Source organism: Neolamprologus brichardi, chromosome 9 (genome assembly GCF_056152115.1).
Source record: "Neolamprologus brichardi isolate AB-2024 chromosome 9, ASM5615211v1, whole genome shotgun sequence".
Taxonomy (NCBI): Eukaryota; Metazoa; Chordata; class Actinopteri; order Cichliformes; family Cichlidae; genus Neolamprologus; species Neolamprologus brichardi.
The window spans coordinates 38963891-38982844 of record NC_142112.1 but is presented as its reverse complement, the minus strand read 5'-3'; the positions used below and the strand labels follow the sequence as shown (position 1 = coordinate 38982844).

General features: G+C 43.0%; 1 protein-coding gene across 1 annotated transcript; it reads right to left on the bottom strand.

The window, feature by feature from the left end:
* Positions 1 to 935: 935 nt before the first annotated feature.
* On the bottom strand, positions 936 to 18329 carry LOC148101646 (protein NLRC3-like). The gene is made up of 5 exons (XM_087845537.1): positions 18223 to 18329; positions 15484 to 15731; positions 13579 to 15376; positions 2664 to 2737; positions 936 to 1153 (listed from the first exon to the last, which is right to left on the bottom strand). Exons 1-5 carry the CDS (start codon positions 18327 to 18329, stop codon positions 936 to 938), a joined length of 2445 nt encoding a protein of 814 aa, XP_087701663.1.
* Positions 18330 to 18954: the final 625 nt, after the last annotated feature.

Below are 18954 nucleotides of genomic sequence, written 5' to 3'. Positions count from 1 at the left end.
TTTGGTCAGGAAGGGAGATGGACTTTTATGACCGACAGGAAGTGACGTACGCAGAGACACATACACATATATGCACATACGCACATGCAGGCACTCCCGTGCTCACACACACACACAGTGCTTTAGTTTTACGGCACATCGTAGAGGGCTTAGAATGGGGGTCACTTCTATAAAACTGTGTGCAATAGACAAAGGAGCTGAGATTTGCAGAGGGACACCGGCCTTGCATCTCCCCTTCTAGAAGGTTCATGCGTAACTGAAGATGAGGTTTTGTGAAACGAGTACTGAGTCTGGTGTCGTCTCTGATGGCCTGAGGAAGAAAAAAGAACCGGGGTGAAACTGCTTTACACAACACTGCATATAGTAATACAGTGTAGTATTAAACTTATTAAACTTAATTAAACTTAATAGTGCAGTATTAAGTGGACACAGCCCTGAAAATAAAGGCATTAGACCATGTGTCCTTGGGGGGTAGACGGCTGTAGACACTCGCACAAGCTTGCCTGAGAAAATGTAGATACCAGGCGAGCATCTTCTAGTGGAAAGTTACTGAGACACTGTTGTTTAGACTAGAATGACAGAGCTTCTGTAATAAAACTGTCAGGGGCGCACCACCATTTGGAGCTCCGCAGCAACAGTTTATGCAGGACTCTAATTGTGTAAGAAAATTAAGTGTTGAATGATCTATTGAGCAGTGTTTTGTCTTCCATCGGATGCCTCTGAGGAATCAAAAGAACCTGGTGAAGTGTTGATATTTAATAGTAGCCAAAGACTGCGGGGGTTTGAAAACGATGTGCTGGGAGTTCGCTGTTCTCGCCCCGGTCAGCTATCGAGCTGGTGGGTAACAGACGTCTCCAAAAACGTTGGAGCACTTTTGCAAATATGTGATATCTTGACAAACCGAGCAGATATTTGAAGTTTACACTCCTACATTCTCAAACAGGAGCCCCAGCAGAGATGGATGGCTGGCGCGGCTCCCCGGAGCCCCCAGTCGGAGCAGATGCAGGGCCAGCAGGTGTGGAGCCTCCTGGCTGAGGCAGCTGAAGCTGTGGGTGGCTGTCAGCCAGCTCAGGATGCCTTTTGGGCTGCAGCAGCATAAACTCCTCAGCAGGCTGGGTAAGCTTGCGTGAGCTCTCTGTGGAGGCTGTTGCAGCTGACTCACCCGAGCGGTGCAAACTTAGTTACCTTCAAGGCTCCAGAGTCAGCTGAGGTCAGCAGCTCAGCCTCTGGGGAGGCCCTGGGGAGGTTACAATCCCTGGAACAGCCAGGTCTCTACAACCAGAAACAGTCTTTGCATGTGCAGCTTCAGAACCAGACTTGAAGTTCCAGTTAGTGTCCGATGTCCCAGAAACACTCAGGTGCTCACTGAGCAATCTCTTGAGGCCAACACTCAGAAAGTAAAACAGTCTCTGAGCCTTTGTGGGAACATTTATAGTCTGTGCTGGAAAGGTGGAAACATCTGGGAGATGCAGCCTTAACACACTGGGTTTCACACGTCCTTGGAGGCAGCTCACTAAACTTAGGGATGCAGACAAAATCAGCACTTGCAGGAACACAATGTGTCCTCTCACAATGAGCTTGGAAGCAGAAACTGAGTTTTCCTCACTGACTGTTTTAGACAGTATTGTGGGAGCAACACAAAAAGCAGCTTCAGCTGGAAACACACAGTTTAGTGTCTTTGCTGCTCGCTTTAAGTCACAATAAACAGAAAACTCATTGTGTCTCATGTCAGAATCAAATCACTCATATACAGGAAAGGAAGAGGCGGAGCTTATTTCCTGCAGGGAGAGGTTAGCAGTCTGTGTCTTTCTCATTTCTGACTCCTAAAGAGCTGAAAAACACAGGCTGTTATTGGCTGGCTGACACTGGGATTAATGTCCTTGAAGCCAGCAGTCTTTAATGTCCAGCTTCAGAACGGGCAGGTGAAAAACAGTCCTTTATGTTCTCTGATGTTCAATCAACTGTCCTGATTACTGAGGGAGCAGCGAAAGTGTCTCCATCACTCACCACAGCTGGATGCTCTGAAATCCTGGAATCCAGCTGTGGAGAGGAGCGCCGGCGGCGTGGACGCAGTTTAGTAATCAGGGAACGGGAGACAGGAGGCAAACACAGCTGGGACCAATTACACACACGAGACAGGAAACAGTAACACAGGACTGTCAAAGTAAAACAGGAAATACAGAGTCCAAAGTAAGGAGACGTGGGACACAGTGAAGACACAGAAACAGAAACCAGAACTATAATCACAAAACTCAGAAACATAAAGAGTGAATCAGCTGATTCAGTGTTTGTGACAAAAACATGGATCCTGGTTAATAAGTTGTGTTTGTTTGTTTCTGTATTATTTTGTGTATCGTTCTCATGAGCTGTTTTTTCACTGAAATATTATTTAATTGTTTTAAGCTTTTTGTTGACTTTGAAGTGCTTAAGTTGATATCTTTGAACATTTAATTTGTTCGATTATTGTTGAGTCGATAAAACTGTCAAACACAGCTGCTTCCAGCATGGCCGGAGGAGAGGTGGCCGAGCAGATGCACAACACACACAGCTCACAGGTTTGCATTTCTAGATATTGCAGAAATTGACAGTAAAGAACTCAGAGATCCAGCGCTGTCTCCTGCCCCTGATTTATACACCACAACACAACGACAGGCGTAACTCACACAAACGGGTAACATGAGGCTCAGATGCTTTGGACATGTTCACATATACTGGACACAGAATGATGAAGATGGAGCTGCAGGAAGGAGGAAAAGAGGAAAACACAGAAAAGATTCACAGATGTGGTGAAAAAGGACACGACAGGTTCTGTTTGTTAGTTTGGTTTTTCTTTATTTGGTAAAGATTCAGAAATAAAGAGAAGATCACATGTTTGAATATTATATTAATGTTCTGTAATTACAACAAGTTGTAAAATCTTTCCAGAGTGAGACAGAGACTGTGCAGAGACTGTAGAAGGACAGAGCAGCAGCAGAGCAGTCCAGATACACTGATGATCCTCTGTCAGATCCAGAGGGACACACAGGGGTGATGCTGGACTCTACATTGTGTCTGACAGTGGAGCTGTTCTCAGAGCAGTTCACTCTGCAGCACTGACAGTCATCTGCACTTCATTCCTCTGTCAGTCACTGCTGGATGAAGCTCTCCTCTCCACCTCCCAGTAACATGGCCCAGTCAGAGCGTCTCTACACACAAGCTGCTGCTGCTTCAACCTCTCTGGATCATCAGGACACAGCTGCTCCTCTCTCAGCACACACACCGTCCTATTTACCATCACCACCTCCACCTGCAGAGAGAAGGAAGAGCAGAGGAGATAAACAAGTGTTTCCAGAGACTGAAAGCTCTCATGAAGCTCACACACCTGCAGTCTTTTATCATTAATTCTGTCTTTGATTTCAATCCAGCTCACAGTAGAAATAAACTGCGGAGAGACCTGAACCTGAACGATTTCATGCTGTTTCACTAAACCACAGAGTTGTTAAAGAACATCTATTTTCGACTAATAAATACGGAGGACACTAAACATGTCAGCTTCTGATTGGCTGTTATCAATTTCTCTGTCAAGTCCTGAAGCCTGTCACCGTTCTCCTCTCACAGCTTCACTGAGAAGCTGCAGCTTTACAGGAAACACTGGATCTTTGTTTCATACTGACTGTGTTTGGTACAATACTGCTGACAGCACCACCCACTCACTCCATCACTCTACTGACCTCAGAGTCTCCAGTCTGTAGTCTGGACTCTGCTGAAGATCAGACAGCTGCTTCACATCTGGATCCTTTAGGTTGTTTCCTAACAGGTCCAGCTCTCTCAGATGGGAGGGGTTGGACTTCAGTGCTGCTGCCAGATAATCACAGCTGATCTTTGACAAACCACAGACACTCAATCTGTATAAAGAATGAAAGATGTAAGTTTATTAGACAAAGTGCTTGAAATCATTCAGTGTTTCATCATCTGTTCAGAGATAATATATTATCATGCTGTTTACATCTACATGAATGTACTATTGCTGTGATTTATTACTGTTACTGAAGGTCCGCAGCTCCGAACCGTAGTAAAGGGACCTCTGGCTAATACGGTGGGTTCGTGTCGGGCTCGTAGCCGAAAAATAGCTTTACTTTGTTGTCTGGGTCAAGTTTACTTGCCAGAAACAGAGAGAGGCGTTGAAAGGCTGCTTCAACAGAACTTATTGTTTCAGAGGAAAACACGAACACGGTGTACAGTCGAGTCTTAATAGCTTACTTACAACTGGGCTCGTCAGGCACTCTTCTTGGCTGCAGTGGTTATTATTATATTTACATGCTTCCAGCTCCCGTTTCTGCTTGATGACAGCTCGTACTTTTCCTTTTTCTCCCTCCCTCGCTCACAGACACATAACGTGTATGACAGTCCATTCTCCCTGCAGCACGGACTACACTGCCCATGATGCTACATTCTTTAGAGCTATACCTGTAGCATTCTGCCTGTTAGCTTAGCACAACAACAACAAAAAGGCCTCTCTCACCCAGGAAACACGCAGAGAGAGAGCGTCACCCTGTAACCATGACAACCGTAACGCTGCCGCCTGGAACAACAGAACGTAGCTGTCAAACAAAACCCAAACAGTCCTGACCCGCCACAATATGAAACAGGGAAGTACCGCGTGTAATCCATTTATTTCAACAAAGTAACTGTATTCTAATACCACCTCTTTAAACGGTAACAGTAACGGAATACAGTTACTCATATTTTGTATTTTAAATACGTAACGGCGGTACATGTATTCAGTTACTCCCCAACACTGCATGCTAATCCCATCCAGCAGCTGTATTCTACCTGCAAGCTGATCCCTGCTGAGCCAAAGCACTTTTTCATATACAAATTACAACCTTTAATAGAAACCTATTGGTCAGCATCTTATTAGCCTGCTGTTAGCTTCATTCTACAGAAAACTGAGAGAAACTAACAGAGTTGATAAAGAATAAAGAGAAATGTGCTGATTTAAAGCCTTTGAAGTGCTTCAGATGATCTCTGTCCACTTCTGTCCACTCATTCATTCATGTAAGCTTTCTAATGCAGCTTTGATCTTCACAGTCTGCTTTATGAAACTCATTCTAACCCTGAATCTCAGAGTGTTCCTCCTTCTCTTTCCCATCACTCATGCTGGCAGTGGAGGAGATTTGGATGTTGGACTGTGTTTTGGATGATGTGTGTATGTTTGTGTTGGACTGCTGTCTGTAAAGCAAACACACATTTTGCTTTGGATTTCAGTGTCACACAGACTTTAAGGTGGAATGAAGAGTTTGAGCGTTTCACAGAAAATTATCTAGTGGAGGATTTTTCTTCTTCTTTGAAGGTTTGAAATGTGAACATTGTTCTGCTGCAGTCAATGGACTAAACCAGAGAAGAAGAAAACAGACTTTACCATGAAGATCCTCAGTGTGGATCAGTATAATATCAGCCTGATGTCTGCAGTTTAGTGTCAGCACAACTTTCATATCATATTCATCTCAGCACAACTAAAACATGCTGACTGACCTCAGAGTTTCAAGTTTACATCCTGGACTCTCCAGGAAACCACACAGATGCTTCACTCCTGGATCCTGCAGGTTGTAGTTGTAGGTCAGGTCCAGCTCTCTCAGATGGGAGGGGTTGGACTTCAGTGCTGCTGCCAGATAATCACAGCTGATCTCTGACAAACCACAGCGCTCCAATCTGTATAAAGAATGAAAGATGTAAGTTTATTAGACAAAGTGCTTGAAATCATTCAGTGTTTCATCATCTGTTCAGAGCTGAAGAAGGTTCAGAATGTAGAAGTTTAGAAAATGGAAACTCCAAACAGCTGAAGCCAACAGGAAGCAGCTTCAAACAAACACAACAAGAGAAAAAACTCTGAATGTTTCACATTAAAGTCGTACATTTCTCATAAAAACAGGACAAAGACTTGAAAAAGTCGTGTTTTACCTTCCAGGAACCACATGGCTTCACTTTTAAAGGTGAAGTGTGAAAGAAATGGACATATTTGAAGTCCAAAACCTTTTTCCAGTCACATTATTAAAGCAGACAAACTACAAGCTCATTTTCATTCCAACAAGTCATCTTCTGACCTGGACTAACAACACTGGTCTCTATGTGCAGCTGGCTGTGAGACCAGTGCTCAGGGAGCATCTACAAAGTGCAACACTGAAAGAACATCACACACTCATTTTCTTCCTGCACTTTCACACAAACATCTACTGTCATTATTCACATTCCTGCTCCTCTGGATTCACACAGAGCCTCTGCTCTATAATTACTCATTGCCATGGTTATTCGTAGTATGCGGCTCCACAACTCAGACTGAGCATGCTCAGAGCTGATTGACCTGACTCTGATCAAGTGATCTGGAACAGGAAACTCTGCTATATGTACATTATTACATCTACACCTGAATCTCAACACTCACATAAATATATCAACGGTGTTTAATATTTTGGCACGTAGATCATTTATGTGCTTCAGCTCTTCTTACATTTTACCACCAACATGTTTCAAAAGGAGCAGCTTTTAATTTGAAGGCCAGCTGTCTCTTTTTCCTGTTTTTATTGTTGATAATGGAACAAGTCAATGTTTCAGTGCGTTGAATTGTGTTACACAAAAATAAGCAAAGGTTTCACGTTGTTCAGGCAGAATCGAACGTTGAAGAATGAATTCACGCATCAGTAAACATTTTCATCAGCACAAGCAGGACAATGAAAGCAGGAAATACCCCAAACTGCCATTTCTCATTCTACAACTTCAACAACTGCACATGAATTATACTTCATACACAGACCCACAGTCTCTGATTGCTCTGAAATCTCACTGACAGCCAATAGAAATAAAGAAAAGTCCAGACTAACAGTCTCTGTGGGGTTAGGCAGTGAACTGCTCACGCTGTGTTCAAGTGCATCACAAACTATTGGAATTGGATCCAACTTTGTGAAGCAGATTTCTTCTCAGCTGCTGTTTTGAACATTTTCTCATGAACTGTATTAAACTCTGTAAATGAACTGAGAACTATTTCTACATTTGAAACTATGGATTCATTTTCCCATTCACTTCTGTACGTTAGTGCATAAATGAATGTTAGACTGGGCTCCATGGAAACACTTGGACTGGTCTCAGCTGCCTTCTTGCTGCAGTCGTTCCAACAGAGTCCTTTCTCTTCTCCAGCTTCTTTTTGAAATCCTCTCACAGAGCCTGAATCCTGCTTTGTTGTCATGTTTGGGCCTGTGTTTGGCTGCTCTGTGTTCCTCTGCTTTAACACACACCTCACCACAGCAGCTGTGTGGGTCGTCTCTGTAGCAGCCATATTATGGGCTCAAATTGTGGTCATAAATATTTTGTACTTGTAAATCCGGATTTGTATATGTAAAAAGAATTTGTGTGTGCATAAAAAAGATTTGTATGTGGACTTAGTTATTCTACATGTTTGTACATCAGCTTATTAAATCTTGTCTGCTGTCTTTATTGATTACTAATAAAGACAGCAGACAGTCTGCTTCACTGTCACTGTGTGGGCGGAGCTGCCTGAGCCCCGCCCACACAGACACAGCTCCTCTCTGGAGCAAGTTACAAGTTACTGCAAATTACAAGTACGAATTTTGACCCAATTTTTCTTCCTTTCATCTGATTTGTCAATGTCATGTCAATCACCCATTTAACTATCCAATCAGAGAACAGAAGGGTTTGGCTGTCGGAGGGGCGCTTTTTTGAACTGCAGGTGCTTGAAGGGTAATACAGTTTGAAGCTGCAGGATCTCTATATAAATATCCAATAGCAGCTAGGTCCCCTAACTTTCACTAGCTGTTGAAAGGATAAAGTTGTGGAAGAAAAGAAAGGATCCTGCAGGTTGTTGGTCAGGAAGAAAGGAAGAAAAGTAGGGTCAAAATTTGTACTTGTAACTTGCAGAGTTTCACACATATTTTTTGGCTAAGTCCACACACAAATCCACCCCTGGGTGGCAAATTAGGTGCAGGTCTGTCAGCCGCTGGGTGGAGGAGGAGGAGAGAGAGAGAGAAACACACACATACACACACAGGCAGGTCGCCCCGGGAAGGACCGTCCGACCATGACACATACAAATCCAGATTTACAAGTACAAAACTGATTTACAAGTACAAAATATTAATGACCACAATTTGAGCCCATACATATCAGCTTCTGATACATGAACATCGTCACAGCTCCTAACTTCACCTTTATTAGCTTTGACATTCATGTCTTTCTTTTCTCTCTGTTTCTACACAAGCTCAAAGTCTCTGCAGCATGTTTTTATCTGCTATCATCAGATCTTCAACAGCCTCATTGACATCCCTCACACACTCTACAGCCTCATCAGCACTGACTTCATCTTCACTGGCTGATGGAGCACAACATGAACCTGTGCAGGCTGAAAAACTGTCCTGTCAAACATCTCCCCGTCACCACTCCACTTCTGTCAGCCTTTAAATGAACCCTTCTCAAGTCTGTCTCTTCTATTTGCAGCCAAAAGGAAAAGCTTTTGTTCAGTCATTTGGAAAGACAACATTTCTGAAAGCACTCTAACTTCTTCACATTTGTCTTCAGGCACATCCTGAACATTTAGGAACTAAAGAAAGTTTCAAATATCAAAGATCTGAAACATAGAAAAACAACAACAGCTTCAGTCAGCGAACTCACCTCAGAGTCTCCAGTCGACAGTTTGGACTCTCCAGTCCAGCACACAGAAGCTTCACTGCTGAATCATGCAGCTTGTTGTTACTCATGTCCAGCTCTGTCAGATGGGAGGGGTTGGACTTCAGAGCTGAGGCCACAACTTCACAGTGAGTCCCCGAGAGTCCACAGTCAGTCAGTCTGTGATTACACAAAATATAAAATGTGTTATTATAAAAGCGGAAAGTCTGCATTATCAACACAGACTGAATGTACATGAAGACAAAAACAGAGTGAGGTCATAATCTGATGAATCTGCTCTTCACATCTGTGCTTCAGTTCCTCTTACTGTGTTTGACATGACACAAGGATTCAGTCTCTCTCAGACTTGCAGACTTTTAATGAGAATCTTTGTTTGGCTTTAATCTGCAGATGAAGGAGGAAGATGGTGTCACATTTAGGCTTCCATAATGTCCACAGTCTGTCAGTGAGATCTGATCCAGAGTCAGAGTGAAGACACACATTTGGACTGTTTCCTGTCTTGAATCTGACTCCAGAACATTTTGAATGAGTTCAGCTCAGTGAAGAGTTCCAGCTGGAAAGATTATCTCTGTTTGCTACCTGCTGCTGTCAGGTACAACTGTTCACGTCCACATGCAGGAAAAACCTGCTGACTGTCACCAAATGGAGCAGAAATCTCATCACTGGACAATAATGATGAATGAACTCAGAGCTGCTGATATCAGATCTGATTTCAGGGGAACTAAACACAGAAATTATTGCATCGTTTTAGCTTTCTGAGCCATTATTCTGCAGGTTTATCACTAGTTGGCAGAAACAGATTTGTATTAATGTTTAGCGCTTCAGTGTTTATGACTCCAGATCCAGGTGACAGCAAGTCAAAATGATGTTACCTGTCTGTTTCCAGCAGCAGCCTTTGAGTATTGTAATAAACTGACATGGATCAGTTTGTCTTTGATTGGTTTGTAAAGTTGAAATTCATTTATATTCATCAACTCCAAATGAAAAATGTTTTTCTTCTTCTATATTTATTATTAGAGTAACAAATTCTTATAGTTTCCTGTTGTTGAGAATTTCAGTGTAAAACCACTCGGACCTGTGCATCACTGCACACTGTAAAAGTACTACTGCAGTTTAATCTATAATCCTAATCAGTGTGTTTACTGGACTGTAGTCAGACCTCTGTTATACCAAAGGAAACACTGAACGTCTTCAAAGTCACAATAAATTTATAATAAATGCTAATAAATACTGGAGTGTTAGAGAAGATGCTTCCAGCGTGTTTGTCTTTGATAGGGTTTATTCTGTTCGTCAACAGTCTGACCACTTGGGGGCGCTTTTGTCTGTTTTGCTCTGAGCCTTGGGTTTATTCAAACTGATTTTAATAAACTATTGCAAGTTGAAGCTTCATCTCCATCTCCAGTGGTTGTTGCATATTTTATGACTATATTAGTAATAGTCAGAGGGTTTAGAGTAAATTAGATCTTCACGTTTGATTTTTCACACAACATAAATGGTGAGCCAGTGTCAGAGGAAGTGACAGCATCCACCGAGGACCGGGGGGAGTGGGAGGACTGGGGGACCAGGCCAACAAAAAGGTGATCACTGACACAGGTCAGCAAACATTTGCTCATTTGGTGTCTTAGAGCAGACTCTGCCCAGCTTTGTCGTCCATGGTTGCTCTTTCAAAGGAATCTAGTTACATATTATTTTACTTAATGATCTACTGACACCACTGACTATGCAGGACAACCCCATGTCTGGAGCCAGTGCACATGTGCAGTTCAATTCCTGGGCAGGTTCTGAAGATGGCCGAGCTGTTAAGGACAAAGTTACTAATGTGAAGCTAATGTGGTTAATCAAGATCTTCATAACTATGTGGAGCACAGTGCACACACCCCTACATGTTATATAAGCCAATAGGAGGACGTCCTGTTTTTGGCACACAAAAGTTTCTCAGGTTTTGATTACAAAACAAGCAATAGGCCAAAATTATTTATAGATTTAGACACAATAATAGATTCCTCCCAAATCTGAGGAACTCTGAAGCTCAGGCATTAATAATCAATAATATTTTTTAAAGCTTATCATTTGGACATACACAAATTACCCTCCTTGGAATTATGAGGTCCTCACAAAAATGAATATTTGCTGTCACAGTCTGTAAATGTATCCAAGTCACAGCAAGCATTTTGAAATAAGTCCTAATCAGTCCAAGAAAAACAGTCTTGAAGGGTCTGGATGGACTCGCTGACCACACCAGAACCAGAACTGAGGTTTAGTTCTCTTTAAGACAGATTTCATGATGGGAACCAAATAAAACACATTTTAGTCAAACATGCCACCAAGAGCTCTACAGAAAGATTTATTAGGTTCCTTGATGGAGCCATAACAAATGTCAGCAAGCGACCTCCCAACTGTACATTGATTAAAATGACAAAATAAACTGGGAGCGTCTGGTGTGACGTTACTGTGGTCTGAGTGGCGACTTCCACATTCGCCCTCAGTTGTACGTGCACATCAGTAACAAGGATCTGTGGAAACTCTCTTGGTAAGTAAAAAGGATGCAGGGAGGCGGATCGAAGTTCAACCTCAGTGGTGATTCCCTCACCACCACTTTATCGCCAGCTCTCATTATTTTAAAGACAGAGACCCTCACACTGGGCTTCACTACTTCACGAGTCAGTGAAACTTCAGCAGTGGTGTTAGCTAAAGAAGGGAAATTATTGCTGTTACACATCCATGTGTTATATAAACACAGTGTGGTGAAAAGTATAAAGATGCTGAAAGGATGGTGCAGAAAGCTGAAAAACACAAACCTGGAAGATTTGTACAAAATCAAATGTCTTGTAATGGACGGATGCGAGGTTATTGATGGTTCCACCTTCGTACAATAAAGAGGATGGATGCTGCAAAACTGGATGATGAAATATTGGTTCAGCACTTTGTTTGAAAGCGCTTTATAAATAAAGTTATTATCATTATCATAACACGGTGGATCACTTTGTTTCACTAACTCATCTAAACAAAGCGTTTTGTAGAGGGGACGGAAAACCTGGCAGTTTGTCTTGAAACAACAAATCTCCACATTTCAACTTTTTTCTCCAAATACAATTTTGACTTTAACCTCGACTTTATCTTAAAATGATCGGGAATATTTTTCTTACTGTGGTCCTAAAACTCGGCCTTACTCCATTTCCATCGGAGCAATAAGGTCGGATTTCTTGTGCTCCACGGTAAACCTGTTCACCTGTTCTTCCTGCTATGAGTTGTCCCTGTCAGAGCCTTCGTCTTTATGAGTTGGTGATACTGTGGTGTGTTCGTGACCTCACACGCTGTTTGTGGGACTTTTGTTTTAAAGGGGCGGAGTCACGAGAGGTGACGGTTTAAAAAGAATGACCTGCAGTGACCTTTGACTCTAATTTTGGATGTATGCTGGCACACTGCTGTCCATCTCAACTCTGTCAGCTGAATCATGTGCTAACGGCTGTCTAAATGACTCAGGTAAAGTTTGTAGCATGCATGCTTGTTGATTTGTCTTATTCCACTTGTCTTTGCACTAGGATGATGTTGGCGTAAATGTGCAGTCATATTCGTTGTGTTCCCACTAGTGCTGTCACCGTTAATCTTGTTAAAATGACATTAACGCCATAACGCGGAAAATCTCCATTAACGAGATCCCGCGGATCGCCCCGTGCGTGGGGCTGGACGGCGTCAACACGTTAACAAGCCAACTGCACTAACGCACTAGTTCTCACCAATTGAGCATTGCCTGGCACATCCGACATACTGTTTTACTTTTGTCCATGATGCACTTACCATCAGGGTCATGCCTCATATGAAAACCAAGATAGTTCCAAAATGCCAGATCTGAATGAGGGTGGGGGAGGTTCAATTTCGGGCAGTGTCGAGGCAGTTGCCATGTTGCAACGAGCTTAGCTTCTGTCTTGCTAGCTTGCGCTATGCTCAGTGGATCTGCGCTCGACAGTGCAGCCTAGGCGGAGTAATCGATTTTGTATTGTTCGATACATATGCGTACTGAACCGAAAGCACTGTATCGAACGGTTCAACACCAATATATGTATTGTTGCACCCCTAGTGTTCTCTTCACTGTGAACTAGGCAGCAATGATTAGTTGACTGGTCACGATTACATCGACTATCAAAATGTTCGACAATTAATTTTAGTCGACGTGTCGTTTGAAGCTTTGTAAGATCCTGAAAGATGCAGGAATAAGCAGGATTTAAGAGTGTAATAACAGACTGAAACAGAAGATGGCAGCACTGCATGTACAAGGATACCAGCTGCTGTTAGTCTGGGAGCATTTTGAGAAAATAAAAGAGAAAAATGTCAATGTTAAATCTGCAAAATGAACTTTCCTTCCACGGCGGTACGATGGTGATGCACGAGAATCTGAAAAGGAAGCACGCCGTGGCTTCAGACAACGAAGTGCTACAGTCTGGTAAGCTAATTACCTAGTTAGCTGCTAACATTAGCGTAAACAGCGAGCTACTTACTCATAGCTGTAAATGCTACATTACAGTACTGCTAAAAAAATATGTTTGTCTTCAATGCTTGACTTTTGTTACCAAGCCAACAACATCCACACCTCTGCACACATTTTGGGGGCCTTTCTGTTTGTTGCTACATTCTGCAAATTTCATTAAAAGTTTAATAAACTATCATCTGGTCTTTATTTTTAGTTAGCACATACTTGTAAGCTAATGATAGTTATATAACAGCAGATGCATGCTGGTGTATGTTTTACGTCCAATGGATGCAGGATCTGTTAAGTCGACTATCAACATAATCGTTTGTGGCAGCCCTAGTGTGACCTCAAATAAGAAATTATTGCAGTTTATGAGTGAGTAACTAAGCTATCACTTAGCTATAACTAATAATATTAATGATCATATCTGTACTCACCGAGCCTTTCTGCAGTTCCTCACAGCTGGAATCAGTCTCAGTCGTCCGTCCTCTGATGTGTTGTACTTCTTCAGGTCCAACTCATCCATAACCTTGTCTAACATCTGCAGCATGAAGGCCAGAGCTGAGCAGTGGATCTCAGAGAGTTCCTTTGATTTGTTCTCTGACTTCAGGAACTCTTGGATCTCCTGAGATAATAAGATGTCGTTCATCTCCACCAGACAGTGAAAGATGTTGATGCTTCTGTCAGGAGAGGATTTTGTCTTCCTTTCTTTTAGATTCTTGATGACTCTCTGGATGGTTTCTGGACTGTTCTCTGTCTGACCCAGCAGACCTCCTAAGAGTCTCTGGTTGGACTCCAGACAGAGGCCATGAAGGAAGCGAACAAACAGGTCCAGACGACCATTTTTACTCCTGAAGGATTTTATTAGTGTTTCCATCAAAAAATTGTCCAGAGATGACTCTTTGTATTTTTTTCCCAGGAAGTTCTTCAGCACCTCTGACTTCCTGTTGGTGAAACAGTGGAACATGTAGACTGCAGCCAGAAACTCCTGAATGCTCAGATGAACAAAGCAGTAGACTGGTTTCTGGAAGATCACACACTCTCTTTTGAAGATCTCTGTACAAACTCCTGAGTACACCGAGGCCTCTGTCACATCCAGACCACACTGCTCCAGGTCTTCTTGGTAGAACATGATGTTTCCTTTCTCCAGATGTTCAAACGCCAGCCTCCCCAGCTTCAGAAGAACTTCCCTGTCAGCCTCCGTCAGCTCCTGTGGACTCATCTCATGTCCCTCGTGGTACTTGTTCTTCTTCCTCTTTGTCTGAACCAGCAGGAAGTGTGAGTACATGTCAGTCAGGGTCTTGGGCAGCTCTCCTCTCTGCTCTGTAGTCAACATGTGCTCCAGAACTGTAGCAGTGATCCAGCAGAAGACTGGGATACTACACATGATGTGGAGGCTCCTGGATGTCTTCATGTGGGAGATGATTCTGCTGGACAGCTCTTCATCACTGAATTTCCTCCTGAAATACTCTTCCTTCTGGAAGTCAGTGAAGCCTCGTACTTCTGTTAGCCTGTCAACACATGTAGGAGGGATCTGATTGGCTGCTGCAGGTCGGGAAGTTATCCAGACGAGAGCCGAGGGAAGCAGATTCCCCTGGATGAGATTTGTCAGCAGCTGGCTGACTGATGACTTCTGTGTGACATCAGACAGCAGCTTCCTGTTGGTGAAATCCAATGAAAGTCTGCTTTCATCCAGGCCGTCAAAGATGAGCAGAAGCTGAGAGACAGCCAGCTTCTCTGCTGTGACCTTCTGTAATGTTGGATGGAAAACATGGAGCAGCTCCAGAAGACTGTACTGCTCATCTCTGATCAGGTTCAGCTCCCTGAATGAAAGCAGAACCACCACACTGACATGTTGGTTCTCCAAGCCCTCTGCCCAGTCCAGAGTGAACTTCTGCACTGAGAAGGTTTTTCCAACACCAGCCACGCCGTTGGTCAGAACCACTCTGATGGATCTCTGTTGGTCAGGTAAGGTTTTAAAGATGTCCTGGCACCTGATTGGAGCGTCATGGAGGGCGTCCATCTTGGAAGCTGTCTCCAGCTGCCTCACCTCATGTTGGGTATGAACCTCTTCACTCTGTCCCTCTGTGATGTAGAGCTCAGTGTAGATGGTGTTGAGAAGGGTTCTACTTCCTTTTTCATCACTTCCTGTTTCATCACTTCCTTCAGTCACACATTCACATCTCCTCCTCAGACTGATCTTATGTTCATCTAAAACCTCCTGCAGACCAACATCTGCTGAAAGAAAGAAAAACAGAAAGAAAACTCTTCAATGTCTGAACAACAACAAGAAGTCCAGTTTTCAGAAATGAGTACATCAGCAGACAGATGTTCAGTCTTACTTTGTACACAGCTGCTCTGACTGGCTGTCTGCAGTCCAGCTCTGCTTCTGGATCTTTCTCCACACTGGGGACAGGACGAGTCCCCTGATGAAGCAGACTGGTCCCAGTATGACGAGATGCACTGTCTGCAGAACCAGTGTCCACAGCTGGTAGAGACTGGATCCTTCAGGATGTCCTGACACAAAGCACAGCAGGACAGCTGCTCCTCCTCACAGACACCACTCCTCTTCCTCTTCCTCCTCCTCCCTCTGTGAACACATTTCTTTATCACTAAAATCATTGACTGTCAGTGACAAACATCCAGATTTGATGACACTGTGCAGAAGCTCTGGTGGTCACAGAGAAAAGTCAAAGTGGAGAAACTTGTGTTTGAGTTCAGTTCAAGTTTCCTTTGCTGTTCCTGTCTGTCTTATTAAACACAGAGTGATCAGCCTACAAACTCCACAGTAAAAGCCTTCATCACAGAGCTGATTATGTCCTTCACTGGATGTACTGGAAGTTTGGGATCCATCACTTTGAACTGACCTTTGACCTCCTCTAAAAACTGTGGTGGAGCAGCGGTGTCACATCCAGAGCTTTCAGCTTTATTTTGAAAGAGTTCAGTAAGCAGGAAGTGAACTTCTGGGTTCTGACTTTCTTTATCTTATTTTACAGAAGTGAAGAAGAAGAAGTAAAAGCTTTGAAATGATCTGAGTGATATTTTTGAACATTGCCACCAAATAGAGTTCAGCCTCCAGCAGTAACTTTGTTTCTTGATGCCTCCTGATGATGTGATGTTTGATTACAAACCTGTTTGTGTGTTAGACATGAATCACATGAACACAGGCAGAAAAAAGAAGCCAATGAAACAAATGACAGAAACGTGTTCATTCACTGCCATAATCCATATTTGATATGTACAGATGTTTGTAAAGAACACGTGTGCAGCGCTTTGTTCTGAGTATCTGCTGTCAGCACACAGTGCAGCAATAACTACAACCACACGTTTCTGTAGATCCTGAACATCAGCCTGGAGGAATCTGACCTCAGGTCTGCACACAGAGGAGCTTCACCTCTGGGATGATGCTGGCTTCAGCTCCTTCTACAATCAGGCAGAAGCTTCTGCAGCATCAGGACACAAACAGAGAGGAGCTTCTATCCTCAGACCATCCAAGTCCTAAATCAGAACGTGCTCCCCTCATAGCATCACCATCAGGGTTTAAACAGGACCTTACATCCTGTTCTTGTCTCACTGTCATATTTCACATCATATCTGATTCATTATGACGTCACACGCTGCTACACTGATCCTGCTGCTTCATTACTGCTGATATTACTCTGCTGTTCAGTTACTCTGTTTCCATCACTGTGCTCATTTGCTTTGTTCTGCTTGCACTGCTCTGTCAGTACATGCTGTGCTAATGTGGCACAAAGCACTTTAACATTACATCTGCACAATGTTTCATTATTTCATTTAATGATTGTTTCTAATGTTTTGTCCAGTCACAGGAGCAGCTCAGCACATTTCACTGTGTTGGACGTGTTTGACGATGCCTGTGACAAATAAACAGCCTCAGACTCTTCAATCTTCTTCTTTCTTCGGAGATCAGCTCAGTGGCCTGTTGAGACTATCGTTCTGTTTCTGATGACTAAGTTCAGATTATTATCCTGATACTTTCTTTTAAAATGTGATGAAATCATTTATCTGATGTTCTGACACAAATACACCAAAACAATCCCAAACAGCATAAAACACCACGTTACACACAGTGTAATATCACCACGTTACACACAGTGTAATATCACCACGTTACACACAGTGTAATATCACCACGTTACACACAGTGTAATATCACCACGTTACACACAGTGTAACGTCACTATGGTAAATGATGATTTTAATCTCTGCTCCTTGATATTAAAATGGAGCCTCTGCTCTTTATTAACCCAATGCCATAGTGAGTCTGGGTGTTGGAGCTCCATTGATGATGGCTCTCTTTTTCTAATCATGCATTTAACACTGGAGCTAAACCTGCTTGCTGGATTGGCCTCTTGTCTCAGTGTGTTTTCCTTCCTGTGTGTCTATGAAGTCTGTAGATTTTGGTTTCTTTATCATCTTCTTTTAAACTCTAGATTGTGAAACAGGCATAAATTAAGATTTGCTTTTTGCCTGCGAGTCTGTGTTTGAGTCTTCACCGAGTGTTTGACAAATGTCACCTGTTCAAACACACAATTTATTAAAAACTAGCATTATAAGATAAGATAACCTTTGTTAGTCCCACGTGTGGGAAATTTGTTATCGTACACAGACCACTGTTAGGAATAAACTATGATGTCACTGGTAGAATTACAGTCGGCAGCTCTCTTACATGGTCAGCTGAGCTCCATAATTGAGGAACATTGTTGGTGCAGGTTCATTACTGAAGCCTGGAGGTCTTTCTTTGGACCAGTCACTCCTCACAGACAAGAGACCCTGTCTCATTAGTTTCAGCTCTGTTCCCACCTGTTCCCTCATCATCCTGTGTGTGTTAATGAGTCTTCCTCGGTTCTTTGTTGTGTTCCTCCTCACGATACTTTTAGTCTGGCTCATGTTTAATTAATTTTCTTGATTTCAGTATGTGTTTGAGTTTTTCATCGTGTTGCCTGAGCCTTGAATTTGGGTCCTTCTCTGCCACACATGCTGACAGGATCATGAAGCCAGCAGACTCGATTCTCCCGGATTACAGGATCTAAACACAGTCAGAATAATAGTTTCCTTACATTGTTGCTGCAGGTTCATGACTGAAGTGTGGAGGTCTGTCTTTGGACTCGTCACTCCTCACAGACACACAGCTGGATGCTGCAGATCCTGCTCTCTGCTCCTCCATCTTGTTGATGTCAGGGTGGAGTTAGTCTGAGAGGTAAACACACACACTCAGAGGTGCTGTTGTACTGGAAGCATCACACTGACGGGTTTCTAATGTTCTTATTTATCATTTCATTTTAGTTTTTGTGGTAAACATTGTGTCCTGTGACGTATGTGTTATGGTGAGGGTTATGAGGGGTAACCAGCCCCACTCCTCATATTTCAGCCTGAAGCACAATAACAGCCTAAACCTAACCAGCAGACTTTAACCTCAAAGGGACTTCATGGTTAGAAATAAAGGTTCAGTGAAATGAAGCAGATCATAAAAACACGAGTTCCAACTTTAAAAGAAGCATCCACACGATGACGGCACAGCAGAGGAGCACTTTCTCTAACACACTGATTCAGCTCCACTGACACAAGGACACACACAGGAAGGCACACACACACAAGCCTTTATAAGAAACAACACAATCATCTTAACAATTATCTTATCTTATAAAGCACTGAGTCCAGGACCATGACAGGTGTGGCTCAACAAGCTCACATAAAAAAGTATTTCCCCAGCAGAAATGCACTGAAAACATGCTGTAAATGAACCAATGAGTGACAACATGGCACTGAGACTCTGAACATACCCGAGCAGG